Source organism: Chrysochloris asiatica, unplaced genomic scaffold (genome assembly GCF_000296735.1).
Source record: "Chrysochloris asiatica unplaced genomic scaffold, ChrAsi1.0 scaffold00023, whole genome shotgun sequence".
Classification (NCBI taxonomy): domain Eukaryota; kingdom Metazoa; phylum Chordata; class Mammalia; order Afrosoricida; family Chrysochloridae; genus Chrysochloris; species Chrysochloris asiatica.
In genome coordinates this window covers 23,903,309-23,921,388 of record NW_006408541.1, presented here as the reverse complement: position 1 = coordinate 23,921,388, position 18,080 = coordinate 23,903,309, and the positions used below count along the sequence as shown (strand labels likewise).

The 18,080-nt window shown below is 41.3% G+C and overlaps 1 protein-coding gene across 1 annotated transcript in view; it reads right to left on the bottom strand.

Moving 5' to 3' along the window:
* CHD6 (chromodomain helicase DNA binding protein 6) overlaps nucleotides 1-18,080 on the bottom strand; it is a 343,529-nt gene that overhangs the window by 257,259 nt on the left and 68,190 nt on the right. The window contains exon 2 of the mRNA XM_006839290.1: nucleotides 3,885-3,940. Coding sequence (XP_006839353.1) covers nucleotides 3,885-3,917 — 33 coding nt within the window. The 5' untranslated portion in view covers nucleotides 3,918-3,940. The remainder of the gene's footprint in view (nucleotides 1-3,884; nucleotides 3,941-18,080) is intronic.

The following is an 18,080-nucleotide window of genomic DNA, read 5'->3' as shown; positions in this document are numbered from 1 at the left end:
TCTGATTGCTTCCAGGAAGATGTGATCAGGATGTGGGTTTCCCTTTTCACTCTTCTTATTGCTTAACTAAGAGTAACTGTCACAGGTGTTGTCTGTTTCCCTGGTATATGGCAGCTGGTATTGGTTCTTGTCTGGGTTTTGGTGTTTTATAGAGTGTGACTGTAGCTTGGCTATGTGGCAGCAGTTTCTGACTCTTCTTGTGTAATATAGGGAAACAAAGAGTCCTCCAAAGGAAGAAGGGGGGGGCATATAACAACAAAACACCACCAGTGAATGAAAAAAAAAAGCAACACCAACAAAAACAAGACTGAATACTGCAGTCTCTAATCACAGAAAAGGGAGAGGAGGGAGAGAAGGAAAAAAAAAATCTTAGCTTAATATGAGTATGGCTTTAATGTCCTAAGTTCCTGTCTTCAACGCTGCCCGAGAGATTCCAAGTTGCCAGTGTTGGTTGTTATGATAAACCTCAAGCTCCAATCCAACCTTTGGCTCTCTTTCTCTCCCTTCAGCCCTCTCCTACTCTTTCCCTTGATTAAAAAAACAAAAACAAAAAACAGAACAAAAAGGAAACCTATATTAAAAGTTCAGGGCCTCTGCTTGGGCTGAGTACCTGTGCACATGCATGGCAGAAGAACTCATCAGTTGTGAGGGTGTGAGGTGGCCACTCAGCTCAGGCTCTCCCTCTATCCACCATAATGGAGGTGGGCAAACAGTGAGTACGCCAATTACCAGATACCAAAGAAAAAAAGAAAATCAGAACAAAGCAAAATGGACAAAGTATATTGTCCACTTTTGTCCCAAGGTTCCCGCGGCGTTTTTCCGTGGTGTTTCTGCTCCCCGTTTCATCTTGCCACTTGGTCTCGCCCAGGATGTCGTCTTGGGCCTCCTAGCCTGGCCTCACAAATTCAAAAGTACTCGATTTTTTACTTCAGCTCCAAACTCCACAAGCTATAAGCCTTTAAACCTTTAAAATATTCCTATCTCTGTGGTTCCAAGTTTTGGAGCTCTGCCCTGGATCTGCTTTGCCTGGTATTCTGCGTTATTGCTGACGGTGAACTTCACTGCACCTCCACCCTAGCAGCCATCAAGCCCCGCCTCCTGTATTTCTCTTTTCCATTTTTAGCTATATATTACAAACAAAGCATCATTGAAATTCCCTGTCCCCGACCCTGTACACCCAGGTAAGTTTCCCGCATGTGGAAATGCACTTCTGTAGCATTTTGCCTATCAGCTGACAACCTATTACAGATGTAAAACATAAAGAAATTCATAATGTGGACACTCACTGCTCTTCCAGTTAAGAATTAACAGTGGATTCATCAATTATTTCCCAAAACAGGATGCTTTGTTCTGGTTTCATAATGACCTATTCATTGGGTACAAAGCAAAGGTTTAGTCCTTGGCACCCCAAGTCACCCTGTTTCTTACTACTGTTTCCTCAGTACAGAGTGAAAAGGAAAGACAGGCTGGTCTCACCTAACCTTTTTGCACAAAAGTGTCCTTAGGTCAATCACACATCTCTGGGCTCCAGTGAAGGACAAGGATTCAGATCCTCGCCTTGTTACCAGGTTACCATTCATTCTACAAAAACGAAAACACACCATCAGAGATAGTCTGTTTCCAAGATACAGAAGCAGGCCCTTCCATCTTACTCCCTGAGGTCTCTGGATTCCTTTGAATATGTAACACCTGGAGCAGGAAAGAACCAACTAAGGAAAGCTATTCTGGCAGGAGGAGTCACACAGGCCAAATGTTTTCATCAATTCTGCTCCCCTACCAGAGCAAATGTCAAATAGCTGAGGTTTACACCTTTCCAGTTAGCTCAGGAGCCCCTCCAGAAGGAACCTCCTGCCAGTCACTATAAGGATTCTTACGAAGAAGAATTGCTCTTAGTTTAACCAAGAATCTAGAATGATAAATCTGAGGGGGCTACAAAAAGTTCATAGAAAAATTCTGTATCTTTTCATTCCATTTTCCAAAATCTTTTAGAAGCGCCCCCTTCATATATAAATTATAAAGAACTACATCTCAATTCCCCTACTTGGTACATATCCATAAGAAATATGAGCCATAATATGAGTAGATATATGCACACCAATGTTCATAGCAGCACTATTCACAATAGCAAAAAGATGGAGGCAGCCTAAGTGCCCATCAATGGAAGAATGGATAAACAAACTTTGGTACATATACAAAATGGATTATGCTATCATGAAGAATAACAAGGAAGCTGCAAGCCATCACATAACATGGATGAACCTTGAGGACATTATGTTGAGTGAAATTAGTCAGTCACAAAAAAGCAAATATTGCATAAGACCATTATTGCAAAAGCTTAAGAAAAGATACCCATACTAAAAGGGTGAAAAAAAAAAAATTCCTTGTTGGTTACCAGTGTGGGGAGGTTGCGGGGGATGGGGGAGGTAGAGGGAGGCAATAGTAGAGCACAGGGTAGGGGGCAGACACATCATAGTTTGAGTGTTGGTGAGGGCAATACACAAGAAGGGGAGGGTGGAAGAACACAGTAGGTAGGGGAACACTGAGACAGGTTTGCATGGGCTAAAATGGGACACAGACAAATAGTAATGCATACTCAACATTGGAACAACAGGGCTCTGTGGTACATGGATCAAGGCATACATATTCTGAAGAGAGGAAATAATACTAAGATGCTTATGAATATTGGTTTCCCTTGCCTGCTACTATTGTAAAATAGACACTTGTGTGAGATAGAAAGGAATGTCGGGAAACATGATCATAGAAACTTGTAAGCCCATCTTCAGCCTATAACTGATTGGAATACCTAAAAGGGGTTCTACAGCTTTCCCAGTGAAATAGGCCTCTTGCAACACCTTTGCATGTATATGACTTTAGGTGGAATCCTGAGCCCCATCCAGAACCTTCTGAGGTGGAACACTCCTACTAGAAAGGACAAGCAGACCCGTCTGGAACAGCTAGAGCAACAGAAGATAAATCTTCAAAGAAAAATCAGCAGGAAAAACCCAAAACAAAAATGGAAGTGTAACTGGCTATTACAAGAATAAGCAAGTTGTTCACTGGGAAGCCATCAAAGGCAGGCAATCAAGTCCCTTCAGGACAAACCCCCCCTCTAAGACTGAAACTCAAATGGAACGAACACATGAGCAGGTATGTAAGTTTGCTGGCGACTGCACTGTTCTACTGGTGAGTGGAAAAGGGGGAAAGGCAGCAATGAAGAAATGGGCTGAGTTCAACCACGTTCCATAGATTTCCCTTGACCTAGAGATGAAAGAGAGATGAGGTAGGGCTGACTGGTCCGAAGTGTGGTGAGACCTAGGGACAACTGAGCAGCCCATGGACAAGGATATAGCCACAGAGGGCTAGAGCTGAGAGTGAAGCATCCAGCTGATATGAAGTGAGGGGAGATGCACAAGAATACCCAAACTTGCAGATGGTGTGTCAATGGCTTGGTGGTCAGAACTCAACTAGAGGAACATTAAAAAAAAAAAAAAAAAAAAAAAAAAGACCATTTTTGATAAAAGGAATGTGGGTAAACTGCTATCATTTGATGAACTTGACCTATACTCATGGAGGTAGTGGCTCAAAATACCAAATGAGAGGGAAGGGGACTTCTCATCTCTCATTTTTAAAATTTGGGCATCTATTCTAAGGAAGGAAAATCTCGCACATAACTTAGTTTAAAAAACAATGCAATCCTCAGTTAAAGCTGCCCTTAGCTAAAGGAAAAATCCATATATTAAGTCATTCAGATGAGAACTGTCAGCAACCATGTAGAGAACGTGAAACAGGCTAAGAGATGAGCCAACACTGCCAGAGTTGTTCCTCTTGTGAAGAAGCACCTCTGGACACTGGATGCACTCACCAAAAAGAAATGTGTCACTTACCTGCTTCTCTTTCTTCTGAATTTTCATGATCATCTATTGAAGGAAGAAATCTACTTCTGTAAAACATTAAAAAGGCAAAGATTATGATAAAATCCAAAATAAAACATATTAAGATTACTTCAGGATTGGCTATGCCATACCAGGAAAAAGCAAGGATAGGGTTCTTTCTACAGAACATTCGTTAATTGGTAGTCTTCTAACCCATCAGCCCCAAGAGGCCCAAAGTGTAGAAGTAATCCTAGCCCTTTCCCAACCTCTATTTACTGTTCCAGACGGATGGAGTCAAAAAATATCTTTGCAATGATGTGGAGAGATGGAGCAGCTGGGGAATCCAGACCCAGAGAGGGAGAGGGGCTTGCAAGGTATACCCTTTGGTTGGTTGATGAAGCAACCAATGATATACGATAGGATGAATGTAAAACTAATGTTCTCCCATGTAAACTATCACATAATTCACAATAAAACATTAAAAAAAAAAAAAAAAGATAATGTCTTTGTAGATAAAACAAGTTATAAAAGGTGCTGGTGTATTAAAGTTACAAAGATATTTAAAAGAGAAACTAAGAATTGTGATGCTTGTATCAAGAAGAATGGAAGAGAGGAGATAGAAATAAGCTTGAATAAGCATCGGACTGCGAATCATAAGGTCAGCATTCAAGCCCATCAACTGCTCCAAGGGAGACAGATAAGACTTTCTGCCCCCACAAGAGATTTTAAAGCCTTGGAAACTCTAAACAGGGTTGCTGTGAGTTGAAACTGACTCCACAGCACTTGTTGTTGTTGTTGTTAAGTGCCATCGAGTCGGGTCCGACCCATAGCGACCCTGTACAGGGTTTCCGAGGGTGTAAATCTTTACGGGAGTAGAAAGCCTCATCTTTCTCCCGCGGAGCGGCTGGTAGTTTCGAACCGCTGACCTTAAGGTTCGCAGCCCGATTCGTAACCACTACGCTACCAGAGCTCCTTCCACAGCACTTAGCAATAGCAAATAATTGATAAATCAAGAAACGTACTTCTAAGAAATGAGACAGGAGTTGGTGTGAGCTATTGTAAGCACTTCTACACTCTTTGATGTGTTAGAGCATGTATATATTTTACTTGACAAAATAAATTCCTTCAGATACTTCACTGTTTTTTAAATGACAAATTTTTTGTTTTGTTTTAAGACCTAAGCTCCCACCACCTCAACCATGTTTTTGAAGACACTTTTGCTCTTGAATGCTTTCTGAACACCACAGTAATGAGTCTAGCATAGAGATCCAGGAATGCATTGAGGTACCCCCAAGGAGTAGAAAGAACCCAAGTGTAGGAAAACCAGGATCTGGGGCTGTCTGCATCACTGGCTAGTGTTATGGCTTTGGGTCAGGTCATCCAACTCTGAAGCTCTTACCTTCCTCTCATGTAAGATGATGAAGGAATCACAGGATCTCAAGGATCCATTCCAGTGACAGGCCAGATGTATATACTGCCTCATATTGATGGTTTACTTTGGTTTCCTGGACATCCCACAGAACTGGAGAATGTTATTCACTAAGGAAGCACACAATTATCCTTAAATTTCATAGCTATTACTCATATCCAAATGAATGTGACATGTAGGCATTAAGAAGAGTTTTAAAATTAAATGAGATGATCCCATTTTTCTAAGTGAGTTTATGATCCGGTTGATGCAAACAAAGAAAAATTAATAAATTGCGATTCCAATCATCTTTTGGGCTACAATTATAGCTCATCAGTTTAATGCCCATCAATATAGTTTTCACCAAGAATTAGGGGCATTTTCTATATATATATTAAAAAAAAAAAGTGTCGTCAAGTTTCAAATCAATTCTGACTCCTAGTGAACCTATACTATAGGACAGAGCAGAATTGCCCCAGCAGTGTTTGACTGCAAGTGGGTTTGAACCTTTCAGTTAGCAGCCAATCACTTAATCAACATGCCACCAGGGCTCATTTTCTATATAAAGGACCAAGAATGCCATGATTCTTCCCTAGAGCAGACATCTACACTAAGATATGGCTCCTTGCAAAGAGCAATTGACATAAGGACGGAACAAGCTAGAAAATGGGCATGACTGACCTCAGCCCTCAGCTGCTAGACCGGGGAAGAGGGTGGAGGAGGAAGGTAGGGAAGAACTGGCAAAACTAGGGACAAGAAAAGTGAACTTGGCAAATGATTCTCCTAAGAATCATTGTGAAGGTTAGTGTTCGACTAAACAAACTATAGCTCATCTCAAGAAATTTTGTTTAACAATCAAAAACTGCCACAAATTCTGAAATGAAGAAATAATTTTAGAAAATAACTCCAGCTAATAAAAAGGGAAATTATCAATAATACGACATACATGTACAAATAAACATAATTCAACCCAACAAAGTATTTTACCAAAAACACAGGAAAAAAAAAATCCATCAATGCCCCCTTCCCCAAATTACATCTTAATGGGTAATGAACTGACACAAACATAATGAACTAGAAACAAAAGAAAAATGACAACTTCCAATTAAATATCACAAACTAACAATCAAATAAGCAGGGTCCCCAAACTGCCAGGCAAGGAAATAGGTTCTACTTATCATTGCTGATGACACTTTTAATTGTTTCAAACTTTCTCAAGAGCCCTGGGGCAATGCGCCACTCATTGCCTCTATGTAAACTGTTACAATTCTTTCATCTGCCAATTCCACTTTAAAGAATTTATCTTTAGGAAGGAGAGCTAAAGGCACAGTGGTTAAGCGCTCAGCTGGCTAACAGAAAGGTCAGCAGTTCAAATCCACAAGCCGTTCTGCAAGAGAATGCTGAAGTAGTCTGCTTCCATTAGGATGTACAACCTTGGAAACCCTCTGCGGGCAGTTCTACTCTTTGCTCTTTAGAGTCACTATGTGTGGGCAGCAGCCTGACAGCAACGTGTTTCCTTTTGTTTTTCATCCCAAGCAAATGAGCCAGTAGGAAATAAACCAGAGCCTTTGAGGAAGCTGGAGAAAGAGGCAGAGAGTGGCTGAAAATGTGTATCAGAGCAGAGTCAGGGTTCCAGATAGTGCCATGAATACCACTTGCTTCATCTTAAGACCTGAGAAGACCAGAAAAGACAGATGAATGCATGCTGGGAACACTGGGGGAAAAGAAGGGCTGAAAAAAGAATGGCTAGGTATGATTAGTCAGCAAGGGGAGAAGGCTTGGAGGAAGAGAGGTAAGTGAGATTCTAAACCAAATGTTTCCCCTCATTTTGTCCACATACCACCTGCACCTTCAGTAATATTCGCACTGCATATAGTAGATAACCCACCCAGTCTATTTCCTTGAGAGAGACCAACAGGCAAATCTTAGAAGAGTGAGTGAGAGTAATGTTACTCTAACTGCTCCAATTCATTAAAAGCAATCTTGGCAAACCTCATTTACTGTCAAACCATTTACAACACCCTAGTGGATGGCCACAGATAACAATGTCATAAACAACACCCATATGTGTTCAATTGTTAGTGCTGTTGTTGGGTGCCATCAAGTCGATTCCAACTCATGGAGACCTTACCCAGTACTTTACAAAATGTTCTCTTATACTGCTGCCAATAGCTTTTTTTTGTCTTTCCTTTAATGGCACACATTAAAAAGAAAACAAAAAAACTAAGGCTAACTCTTATATATGGAGCTCTGGTAGTGTAGTGGTTACAAATCAGGCTGCTAACCTCAGGGTCAGCAGTTCGAAACTACCAGCTGTTCCATGGGAGAAAGATGAAGCTTTCTACTCCCATAAAGATTTACAGCCTTGGAAACCCTGTACAAGGGTAGCTATGAGTCGGAACCGACTCCACGGCACATAACAACAACAACTCTTATATAGCACAAATAGATTAACAACTCTTATATAGCACAAATAGATTATATAGCATGTACTTGCTGTGTACAATATTGGAAGTGGCTTTACAGCCTCTACTACTGCACTTTCATCACTCACAAGTTGTGATTAGATCCTTTTAGCTCAATCAAGAATGGGTTCAACAGTAATTTCAAGATCCTATGACTCAACTAGAAACCCATTCATGCACACAGAGACGTATTCTGAAATCTCTGAATGGGCACACCTGGTAATGTGACAACAGTGGCAAAGACAATGGATATAACGTCTAAGTCATATGAAAGCTGGCAGGACCCCCACTCTCTGCACTGCATGTATTGTTGTTAAGTGCTGTTGAGTTGGTTCTGACCCATAGCAATCCAGCATAGGGATTCCAAAGAACAGCTGGCATTTCAAACCGACTTTGCAGTTCAACTCGCAGTACCACATTAGACCTGCATTAACTCGCAGTACCACACTAGACCTCCAGCATTTAATCACCTTCAAAAGTTCCCATTGTACTCTCGGAGTTTGGAATAGCACTGGACTCAGAGTTGTTACTGTTAAGTGCTGTCAAGTTGGTTCTGACTCATAGTGACCCTGTATAGGGTTTCTGAGGAGCAGCTGGTGAGTCTGAACTGCCGACTTTGCAGTTCAAACTGACCTTGTGGTCCAGTGCTGATTCTATAGGCTGACATCTTCAGAGTAGATGCTCAATACATAGTTGTTGAATGAAAGAAATCATTTTGTCTCCTTTGTGGCGCTGTAGGATAACCACTGGATTGCTAACCGCAAAGTTGACAGTACAAACCCAGCAGCCACTCCTCGGAAACCCTACACAGGGTCACTTAAGAGTTGAAATTGACTCAATGGCACTTAACAATAGCAACAAAACTTCTCTATAGCTCTTCTTCTCTCAACAAAGACAAAGGTTCAATTCCATCTTAAAATAATAGTAACATGTACAAATTATACACTGTTAACACACCTAAAATTTCCCATCTTCCTGTATCATTTTTCTAAATTTGCTCTTAGCAAAGCCTCCCTAGTTTCACAAACCCAATTTACATTTTTCACTTTATTGAATTCCTCACAGCACTTTAAACTATGGGCCATTTCCTCTTCTTAAAATCCTCCTGGCACTGGTTTTTAGTAGTCCACTCTCTCCTATCCTGTCAACAAAAGCTTCTAGCGCTCGCTTCCTCGCCAACCCCCCACCCCTCCCATTATGTGGTCTATCCCTTAAATGTCAGTGTTCCCAAGGTTCAACAATCTCAATACCACAGGAGAGCTCCTTGAGTTCTTTATTCAACAACTAAAGTACATCTGTCTATACACTGACCACTGCACATTACCAAATCACAGCCATCCTCCTGAAGTCCAAGTATGCATATCCAAATGTTTTCTGACCAGTTCCAATTAGGTATTCCATGGGTACAGGGAAAGCAAAAAAAAAAAAAAATCATTCTAAACCCAAACTTACTACTACCTTAAAACACATATGTGTGCATGCACAATATACACACACAGGCATACCTACTCCCATTGGAGGTTAATGACCCTCAACATGCCACCCAACCCAGCACCTTTAATTCCTTCCTTTCCCTCATTCCTTTATCATCCCTGAAAGCCCTCAGTCCTCCCCAGCCTACTTCAATTTATTCTAACTAATCACCAATAGTTGTTGTTGTTGTTAAATACTATGAATTCGGTTTCGACCCATAACAACCCTGCATAGGGTTTCCTAGGAGCGACTGGTGAACTTGAACTACCAATCTTGCGATTCAAACCAACTTTGGAGTCCAACACATTAACCAACAAACAGCACCACACCAGCACGCCAATCAACAAACAGACACTCCTTTGCTTTTAAAAAAGATCTTCAGACATAATGGACATACTTCTGCACAAGTAGCATATTCAAACTGGCATGAGGCTTTTGTCACATTTTTAAGGACTACCTGTATTTTGGGGTTCCGGATAAGAAATTTCATTTTGTATTAAAGGTGACACAGCATTACAATACTTGGAGGACTTTTTAAAGGATCTATGCATTTCATTTCTTTTGATCCTTGAAAGTCTTCCTTGAATATATCAGAGTTTATAAATTACACAACCTTCTGTGGAAAACTGCCTTCAGATATAGTTTAGGTTAGTTAAGGTTCTCTACCCTAGGCCAGAGATAACATGTCACACCTAAACTGGAGTGTCAAGAGCCCTGGTAACACAGTGGTTCTTAGCACTCAAGCTGCTAATCCAAAGATTGGAAGTTTGAACCGACCAAGCTTCCCCGGCAGAAAAATGTGGCAAACTGTTTTCATAAAGCTTTATAGCCATGGAAACCTTATGGGGCAGTTCTACTCAGTCTGATAGGACACTATGAGTCAGAATCGACTCAATGGCATCAGGCTTTTTTCTTTAAAGGAGTGCCACGAATACAAAGACTACATCACATTTGACTACTGAAGCTGAGTGTGGTAAAACTCTTGTCTTTCCACATAAAGTTATCACTTGACTTTCCAGGACTCAAGCCTTCAGTGGACTCGGCTGTCAGGAGACTGCTGACCTTGCAGTTCAAACAGTTCTGCAGTCTGACACATTAACCCACCAGGAGTCCTGGTGTGGCACTGTGGGTTAATGCAACGCCGTTTGAACAGCAAGGTTGGAGGTTCAAGTTCACCAGCTGCTCCTAGGAAACCCTATACAGCGTCACTATGTGTCAGAACCGACTCAATGGCACTTAACAACAACAACATTAACCCACAGAGCCACACCAGAACTCCTAGAAAAGTCCATTTTGAGAGTCTGTGGGTAGGTCAACTACTGAAATAACAAAGCTTCTCTTAGTGGATAAATCCCTTAGGGCAACTTAACTACAAGGTGTCTCTGACTTAGGACAAGGTTCTGTCCTGACAAAGACTGATAATCCTATTTTTTGCTTCTATCATGTTGCTGTTGCTGACCCTGTACAGGGTTTCTGAGGAGCAGCTGGTGGGTTTGAACTAATGACCATGTGGTTCGCAGTCTAGTTCTGAACCTACAGCACTACACCAGGAGTCCACTACTTACATTAACATACTTTAAAAAAAAAAAAAAAAGATTTTATATATATTTTAATATCTTAACTACTTAAATTTTTTTTTTCAAGTTGTGTGATATATCGTAACTCAAATACATGGAGACTAACTGTATTTAATAAGCACTATGCTGAGAACCACAAGTTCTGTGGTTTGAACCCATCAGCCGTTCCAAGGGAGAAAGATGAGGCTTTCTACTACCATGAAAATGTAAAGCCTCAGAAACTCTACACAAGGTCACTGTGAGTCAGAACCAACTTGACTGCACTTAACAACAATATCCTCTAATTACTATCAGTTATTATTTAACCAATGTGATCATACCTGTGGTACATGAGCTGGTATAAAAGTATAAACTGCTGTTGTTGTTAAGTGCCACTGAGTCAGTTCTGACTCACAGTGACCCTGTATAGGGTTTCCAAGGAGCAACTGGTGAGCTTGAACCACTGACACTGCAGTTCAAACTGACCTTGCAGTACAGCACATGAACCTAGTGTGCCACACCAGGACTTCAAAGGTACAAACTAAGAAAGAATAATATTGCTGCATTCATAGACTCAGAATTTGAGATCTCACACTTCAATTCTGAGGATGAATGAGACACATTTGCATGATACAAAAGAAGAAACATCAACTCCAAATCCCAGGTCTTCTCTTCTGGACCACAAGGTTGGTTTTAACTGCAAGGATTGTTGTTGTTGTTATGTGCCGTGGCTCAAATTCATCAGCCACTCCTCAGAAACCCTATACAAGGTTGCTATGAATTGGAACTGACTCCAAGGCACTTAACAACAACAATCTGGTGATAGAAGTCCTGGTGTGGTGCTATAGGATAATGTAGTGGACTACAAGGTCTGTGGTTCAAACTCACTAGCCACTCCCTGAAAACCCTATAAAGGTTGCTGTGAGTCGGAATCGACTCAAAAGCACTTAACAACAACCATCTAGTGACAGGAATCCTGTTGTGGAGATGTAGTGTACAGCACTGGACTGCAAGTTTGGTTTGAACCACAAGGTCAGTGGTTCAAACTCACCAACCACGCCTCAGAAGCCTATACAGGGTAACAGGCACTTAAACAAAAACAATCTGCTGACAAGAATCAACTTGCTTGGTAAGAATGTCACTATTAAAGGCAAACAATAGAATCAAATGACCTGGCACTGCCAAAACAATCAAATATGATTGTACTGTAAAACTTAACTGTATTTTTGTTGTTGACCCTATACCATAATGTCAACAGACACAGATCACATCTGTGAATCCAAAACTGGAGAAACCAGTCTCCTGACAGCCGAGTCCACTGAAGGCTCGAGTCCTGGAAAGTCAAGTGTTAACTTTATGTGGAAAGACAAGAGTTTTACCACACTCAGCTTCAAGAGGCCTCACCAGTAACCTTCTGTCTCGTTATATTTTAGTGCTTTCTGCAGTACAACAGAAATACCTATAGGTTTGGAGGTGAGGAGATCTAGGCTCTGATAATAGGAATTGTTTAATTTGGGCAACAGCGTCAATCTCCCTGAATCTCAGTTTCTTTATTGATAGAATAGAAACAAAAACCGTTTCATATCAGGTTGCTACATGGGTTTTGTTTGGTTTTTACATTCATCCTATCTTATATTGTTTTGTTGCCATGGTTACAATCCCCTCCATGCATCATCAATCAATGAAAGGGTGCATCTTATAAGCCTGCTTCCCAGGCCCCGTCGTCAGCACACAGCCCCCTCTCCCTCCCCGGGTCCTGAGACCCCAGCTGCTCCAACTCTCCACATCATCATCTCTGCCTCCATCTCGGGGATTGCGGCCTCTCTGGGTAGGGTTCCACTCTCCGCTCTTCTCCCTTCATGGTTCCAGGGACCTCCGCTCCTAGCCTGCAAAGTTAAGCACTCCCCTCCTTGCCACAAAATGTCTACTTTTACATTTGCAACCTTCACAATCAGTCCTGGTAATAATTATTCACCCTTGTGTCACAAGAGACCTATCTGCATTTCCTTCAATCAGTCCCACCTAGACAGACTGGATACTACTCAGTGGAGATTCTACCTTTCTCCACACCCTCTGGATCTAGGTTCCCTCTTGAAAGCTTGTAAGCCAGTCACTTCTTACCTATGTAGCCCCCCACCCCCATTTTGGATAGCCAATGTCCAAGTTGCCCATCCCTGTCTACTCTGTGTATGGAGGGTGTGTGGATGATCCTTGCTGTCAGGATTTGTTCCCTTTTTTGAGTTGCTGCATCCATAAGTGTAGCTCAAGTTCATCAAATTGTATCAGATTACTCTTTTTTCCCTCTTCTTTCTTCTTCTAGTTGTGCTCTGATCATCCAGTCATTGAGGCTAGGTCAAATGGGTATTATCTGCAAGTGTGGGTGCTCTTGTGGATATGCCCTCTCTTCTTATCCACTGGACACTTCACTCTCCACTGCAGTCCTCCATGGCTATGACACTGACTCTGGGCCCAAGAGTCCCCAGGTCTTGCCACACTGCTGGCCAATCAGGTCTCCACCTGGGTGTTCACAGGAGTCTATTGAAGGTTGCAGGTCTTAGCTCGCAGCCTCATAGCTGTTTTTCCCTCATTTCCCCTTGTCGGTGGCGATTTATTTTTTTTCAAAAAACGTATTTTCTCAACTTCAAAACATGAAGTTCATCTACAAAACACCATAAACCTGTTGGAGGCACCAAAGATGGTTTAGAAGATAAATTACTTCCTATGCTTTCTAAGAAAGTATATAAAGACACAAAAAAAAAACTCAATTCTCTAAAAAGCTATGGATATGAAGCAGTGATTAAAAAAAAAAAAAAAAAAAGGCATGAGCTATGCTGAGTAAAAAAAGCCAAGCTGGAAGGCTTTTATATATATGTTTGTATGACAGTCTGGAAAAGCAAAATCATAGGAACAAGAAAGCAGATCAGTGATTGCCAGGGGCAATAATTAAAACGGGCAGCACAAGAGAATTTTAGGGAATAAGAAAACTAATCTGCATTTTGATTGTGGTGTTAGTTATACAACAGATGCATTAGTGAAAACACACAAAAAAAGTGTGAAACTTTACTGTATGATAAAAAAAAAAGTGAAGACATTCAAAAATCTTATTTAAAAGATATGCTAGCCCTCGGTTACTAATTTTACAAAGTTTTCTGAAGCCACAGGGATTGACACAGTGGCTGCAGTAATGGGCTCAAATGGATGGCACAGGACCAGGCAATGTTTCATTCTGTTAGAAGTATGAGTTGTAATTGACTAGACAGCTCCTAGCAACAAGAAAGAGACACCCTTTTGATTAGGAGGTAAAAGAGTTCTATTTTGAACAAGCTAATTTTGTTGGAAGGGACACTTGTAGAATTCTCATTTTCCATGAAAGAGAGACCTGGGATCAATTCCCAACCACTGTACCTTATGCGAAATCACAACTCACCTGCCAGTGGAGCCTTGCACGTTGCTATGATGCTGAACAGGTTTCAGCAGAACTGCCATATTTACTAAGAAGAAAGGCTTGGTGATCTAATTCTGAAAATCAGCCAGTGGAACCCCTATGGGTCACAATGGCCTGACCCACAATTTTGTTCCGTTGTACACATGATCACCATGATTCAGGGTGACTCCAGAGCAGCTAACAAGTTTGAAAGAACAATGCCAACTGGATCGCAGTGAAAGGAAAACACCTTAAGTCAATTCTTAAAATAATGAAACTGAGTGAGGTCCGGCCTACAAGGGACTCACAATTATTCTGAAATACAAGAATTAGACAGATTTCCTGAGTTCTAATTCAGTACTCTTAGCACCACACAACAGTCTTGTTGTTGTTGTTACGTGCCGTGGAGTCAGTTCCGACTCATAGCGACCCTGTACAGGGTTTCCGAAGCTATAAATCTTTATGGGAACAGAAAGCCTCATCTTTCTCCCTCGGAACAGCTGGTAGTTTCAAACTGCTGACCTTGCAGGTTCGCAGACCGATTCGTAACCACTACGCTACCAGAGCTCCTTAAGTGCCTTGTTGTTGTTGTTGTTGTTGTTAAGTGCCGTTGAGTCAGTTCCGATCCATAGCGACCCTGTACAGGGTTTCCGAGGGTGTAAATCCTTACGGGAGTAGAAAGCCTCATCTTTCTCCTGCGGAGCGGCTGGTAGTTTCGAACCGCTGACCTTAAGGTTCGCAGCCCAATTCGTAACCACTACGCTACCAGAGCTCCTTAAGTGCCTTGTAGGCAAACAAAAACAATAAAAGTAAGAGGTCAAGATTGAAGATGTTCTATTTGGGGCTCTCAGAGAGAGTGGACAAGCGTTGAAAGAATGTTCTATAAATAAATCACAGTCATCTAGAAGTATAGCAAGAAGGACACAGGTTAAATCAGCAGCAGCAAAAATGAAGCAGAATTTAGAAAGAAGGACCAAAACACTACTCTACAGAAGGAAAAGCCGAGTATAAAGAGCACTCGAAATTTCTGAACCTAGAGGATCAAGAAGATGGTATTAGTGCCATTCAGAGAAAAAGAAAAAGAAGGTAACTTCATGGAGCAAGATAATGAACTTGGTTTTAAACACCGTGACTTTGAGATGACACTGGATATCTCATCATGTTCAATAGGTATTAGCAATATGAAACAGGTATCCTAGAGAAGAGGTTGTCAACAAGGGCTGAAGCACTTTAGCATAGTGGTTACGAATTGGGGTGCGAACCACAAGGTAAGCAGTTCAAAACTACCAGCTGTTCTGCGGGAGAAAGATGAGGCGTTCTGCTCCTGTAAAGATTTACAGCCTCAGAAACCCTGTACAAGGTCATTATGAGTTGGAACTGACTCCACGGCACACAGCCACCACCCCTATCTCAAAGAGATACCGACCGATTCAACTGATCTCAAATGGGATCTCTGTATCAGAGTTTGTTTGTTTATGCTTCAGAATCTACTCAATAGCAGTAGGTTTTGATTTTGGTTTTCAGATGATTCTAATATGCAGCTAGGCTAGAGGATCCCTGCCCTGTAGAAAGATTAGAGCTAAAGCAACCATGAAGTTGCTATTCCCTTGCATTTTCTCTGAACAAATTGGGTTTTCTGATGCTTAATTATAGTGAATCAGAAAGGGAGGAAGGCCAAGGGACACTGAGATAGTAATGAGAGAGTAAGGAAAGGGATAATACTAACTAGGTGGGCGGTGGACAGTCTTCAGGGTCCCACTCAACTATCATTCAAGTGAACCTTACAAGCACATTTGACATCAGTTGGATAAACCCTTCAGATAAACTACATGCACACTAAGGGAGCAAAATGATGGTGGTGGTGGTGTGCGGTGGTGTTGGGTCTGACTCATAGCGACCTTATATAGGGTTTCCGAGGCTCTGTAGAAAGGAGCAGAAAGCCTCATCTTTCTCTCATTTTTCAGGAACCACTGGTAGTTTCAAACTGCTGACCTTGAGGTTAGCAGTCTGACTCCTAATCATTATGCTACCAGAGCTCATACAAATAATTCATATGATAAACACAGATATCATCTAGAGGAATATAACTGCAAATAATTGTTTAGACTCTTTATCTACATTCATAAGGTCCTCCATGTGAATTCTGAACTGTTAAATAACATTGTTTTGGAGCAATTTATGATAACAAAATCTGTCTGATAGTAATCCAAGATAGCAGTTAACAGAGTAAACGCACTAGCAGAATCATAATGCAGACAATACTCAGAGAACAACATACATTTACGGTCACCCTAGCTAGGCACTCTTAATTGTACATGGAACAGACGAAGCAGTCAAGTGAGAAGCCAATCTATCGCCTGAAAATATCTCAACTAAACCTATGGATTTCCTAGCACTAAGAAGAGGGGCTGCCTCCCCCACTGCCCCATCTTCTACAACTTGGCTTTGCCTCCTTCCAAGTTAAAAGTAAAATCAAGGTATTTTCCAAGGTGTTTTTGTTTCCTTTGTCTAAAGATAAAGAGTGGATTCTGAAATCTGATACCTATACCTATTTCCTTCTATCAATTTTATAATAAAATCCTGAAACGACTTCCACATCACACATTAAGTAGCCTGCTGCAAACCCAGGAGGATGCTGCACCCTGTTGGATTCCAAAGTCATTTCAACTTCCTTAAAGCAGTTTCACTCTGGCACATCCTGCACTTGCCTTGGGGTCTACATTTTTTTTTCCCTTACTAGAAACTGAGCAGGGTTCTTCAAGCTCTGGATTTTAAAGGTTGAAACTCTTCTAAATCCTTTCAGACCCCTACACCTCCCACCTCCTTTGCCCAAAACCCAAAAGAAGAGAGGACTGCAGTAAATCTGAAACCAATGTAATGGTGAATACACAGAAACAAGACTGCTGGATGACATGGACAGAAAGGTGTATAAAAATTTCTTGCAAAGCAAGACAGCTCTGGATGAATGATGAGGAAGGAGGCTAGCAGCAAGAACCCTCACGCCAGACAATAAACTGCTCTGGTTCTCCAAATCTAGTCATGCTGCACTAAAAGCACAACCACAAGAAAAGTTCAGGCAACAAAAAAGAACACCAAGGAGACCACTTAGGCAAATTTAGGACACTCATCTAAAAATATGGCAATAACACTGGCATCTGATGTGACTCAAATTATTTACCTACAAATTTATATAAACATGTTTATTTAAAATTAATATTACTACTAGAAAATAACAAATTGTGAAAACTGCACCTAAATCCTTACTTGTCTACATGGAGAACTCTGCAAGTTGTCAGGCTGGCATGGGGCACTTACTTCAGGGAGGGCTGGTTTGACAGAATGCACTCCCAAACAGAGCATCTTGATTTGCTGGGTGGCTGTTGTTAAGCAACACCAAGTCAGTTCCAACTCATAGTAACTCTTGATAAGGTTTCAAGTAGCAGCTGGTGGGTTTGAACCACCAACCTTGAGGTTAACAGTTCATCCAACAGCACCACACCAAGACTCCAACTTGCTTGGTAAATAGTATTAATTTCAAAATTAAAAAACAGTCATCATAAAATATACACTCAACTTCTCAATACAAGTCACTGTATTTACATTACATGTTCCAACATTTCCTTCCATCAGCTGGAGACCAGCTGTAGTGGCATGGTGTGATTGAAGACTCTCAAGCGAGTAAAGTTTTGCTAAAAGTAATACAGAAACGGCTACAATCATACATTGACAGAGAGCTTCCAGAGGTTCAAGCTGGATTCAGAAGAGGCCGAGGAACGAGAGATATCATTGCTGATGTCCGGTGGATCTTGGCTGAAAGCAGAAAATATCAGAAAGATGTTTACCTATGCTTTATTGACTACACAAAGGCTTTCAATTGTGTGG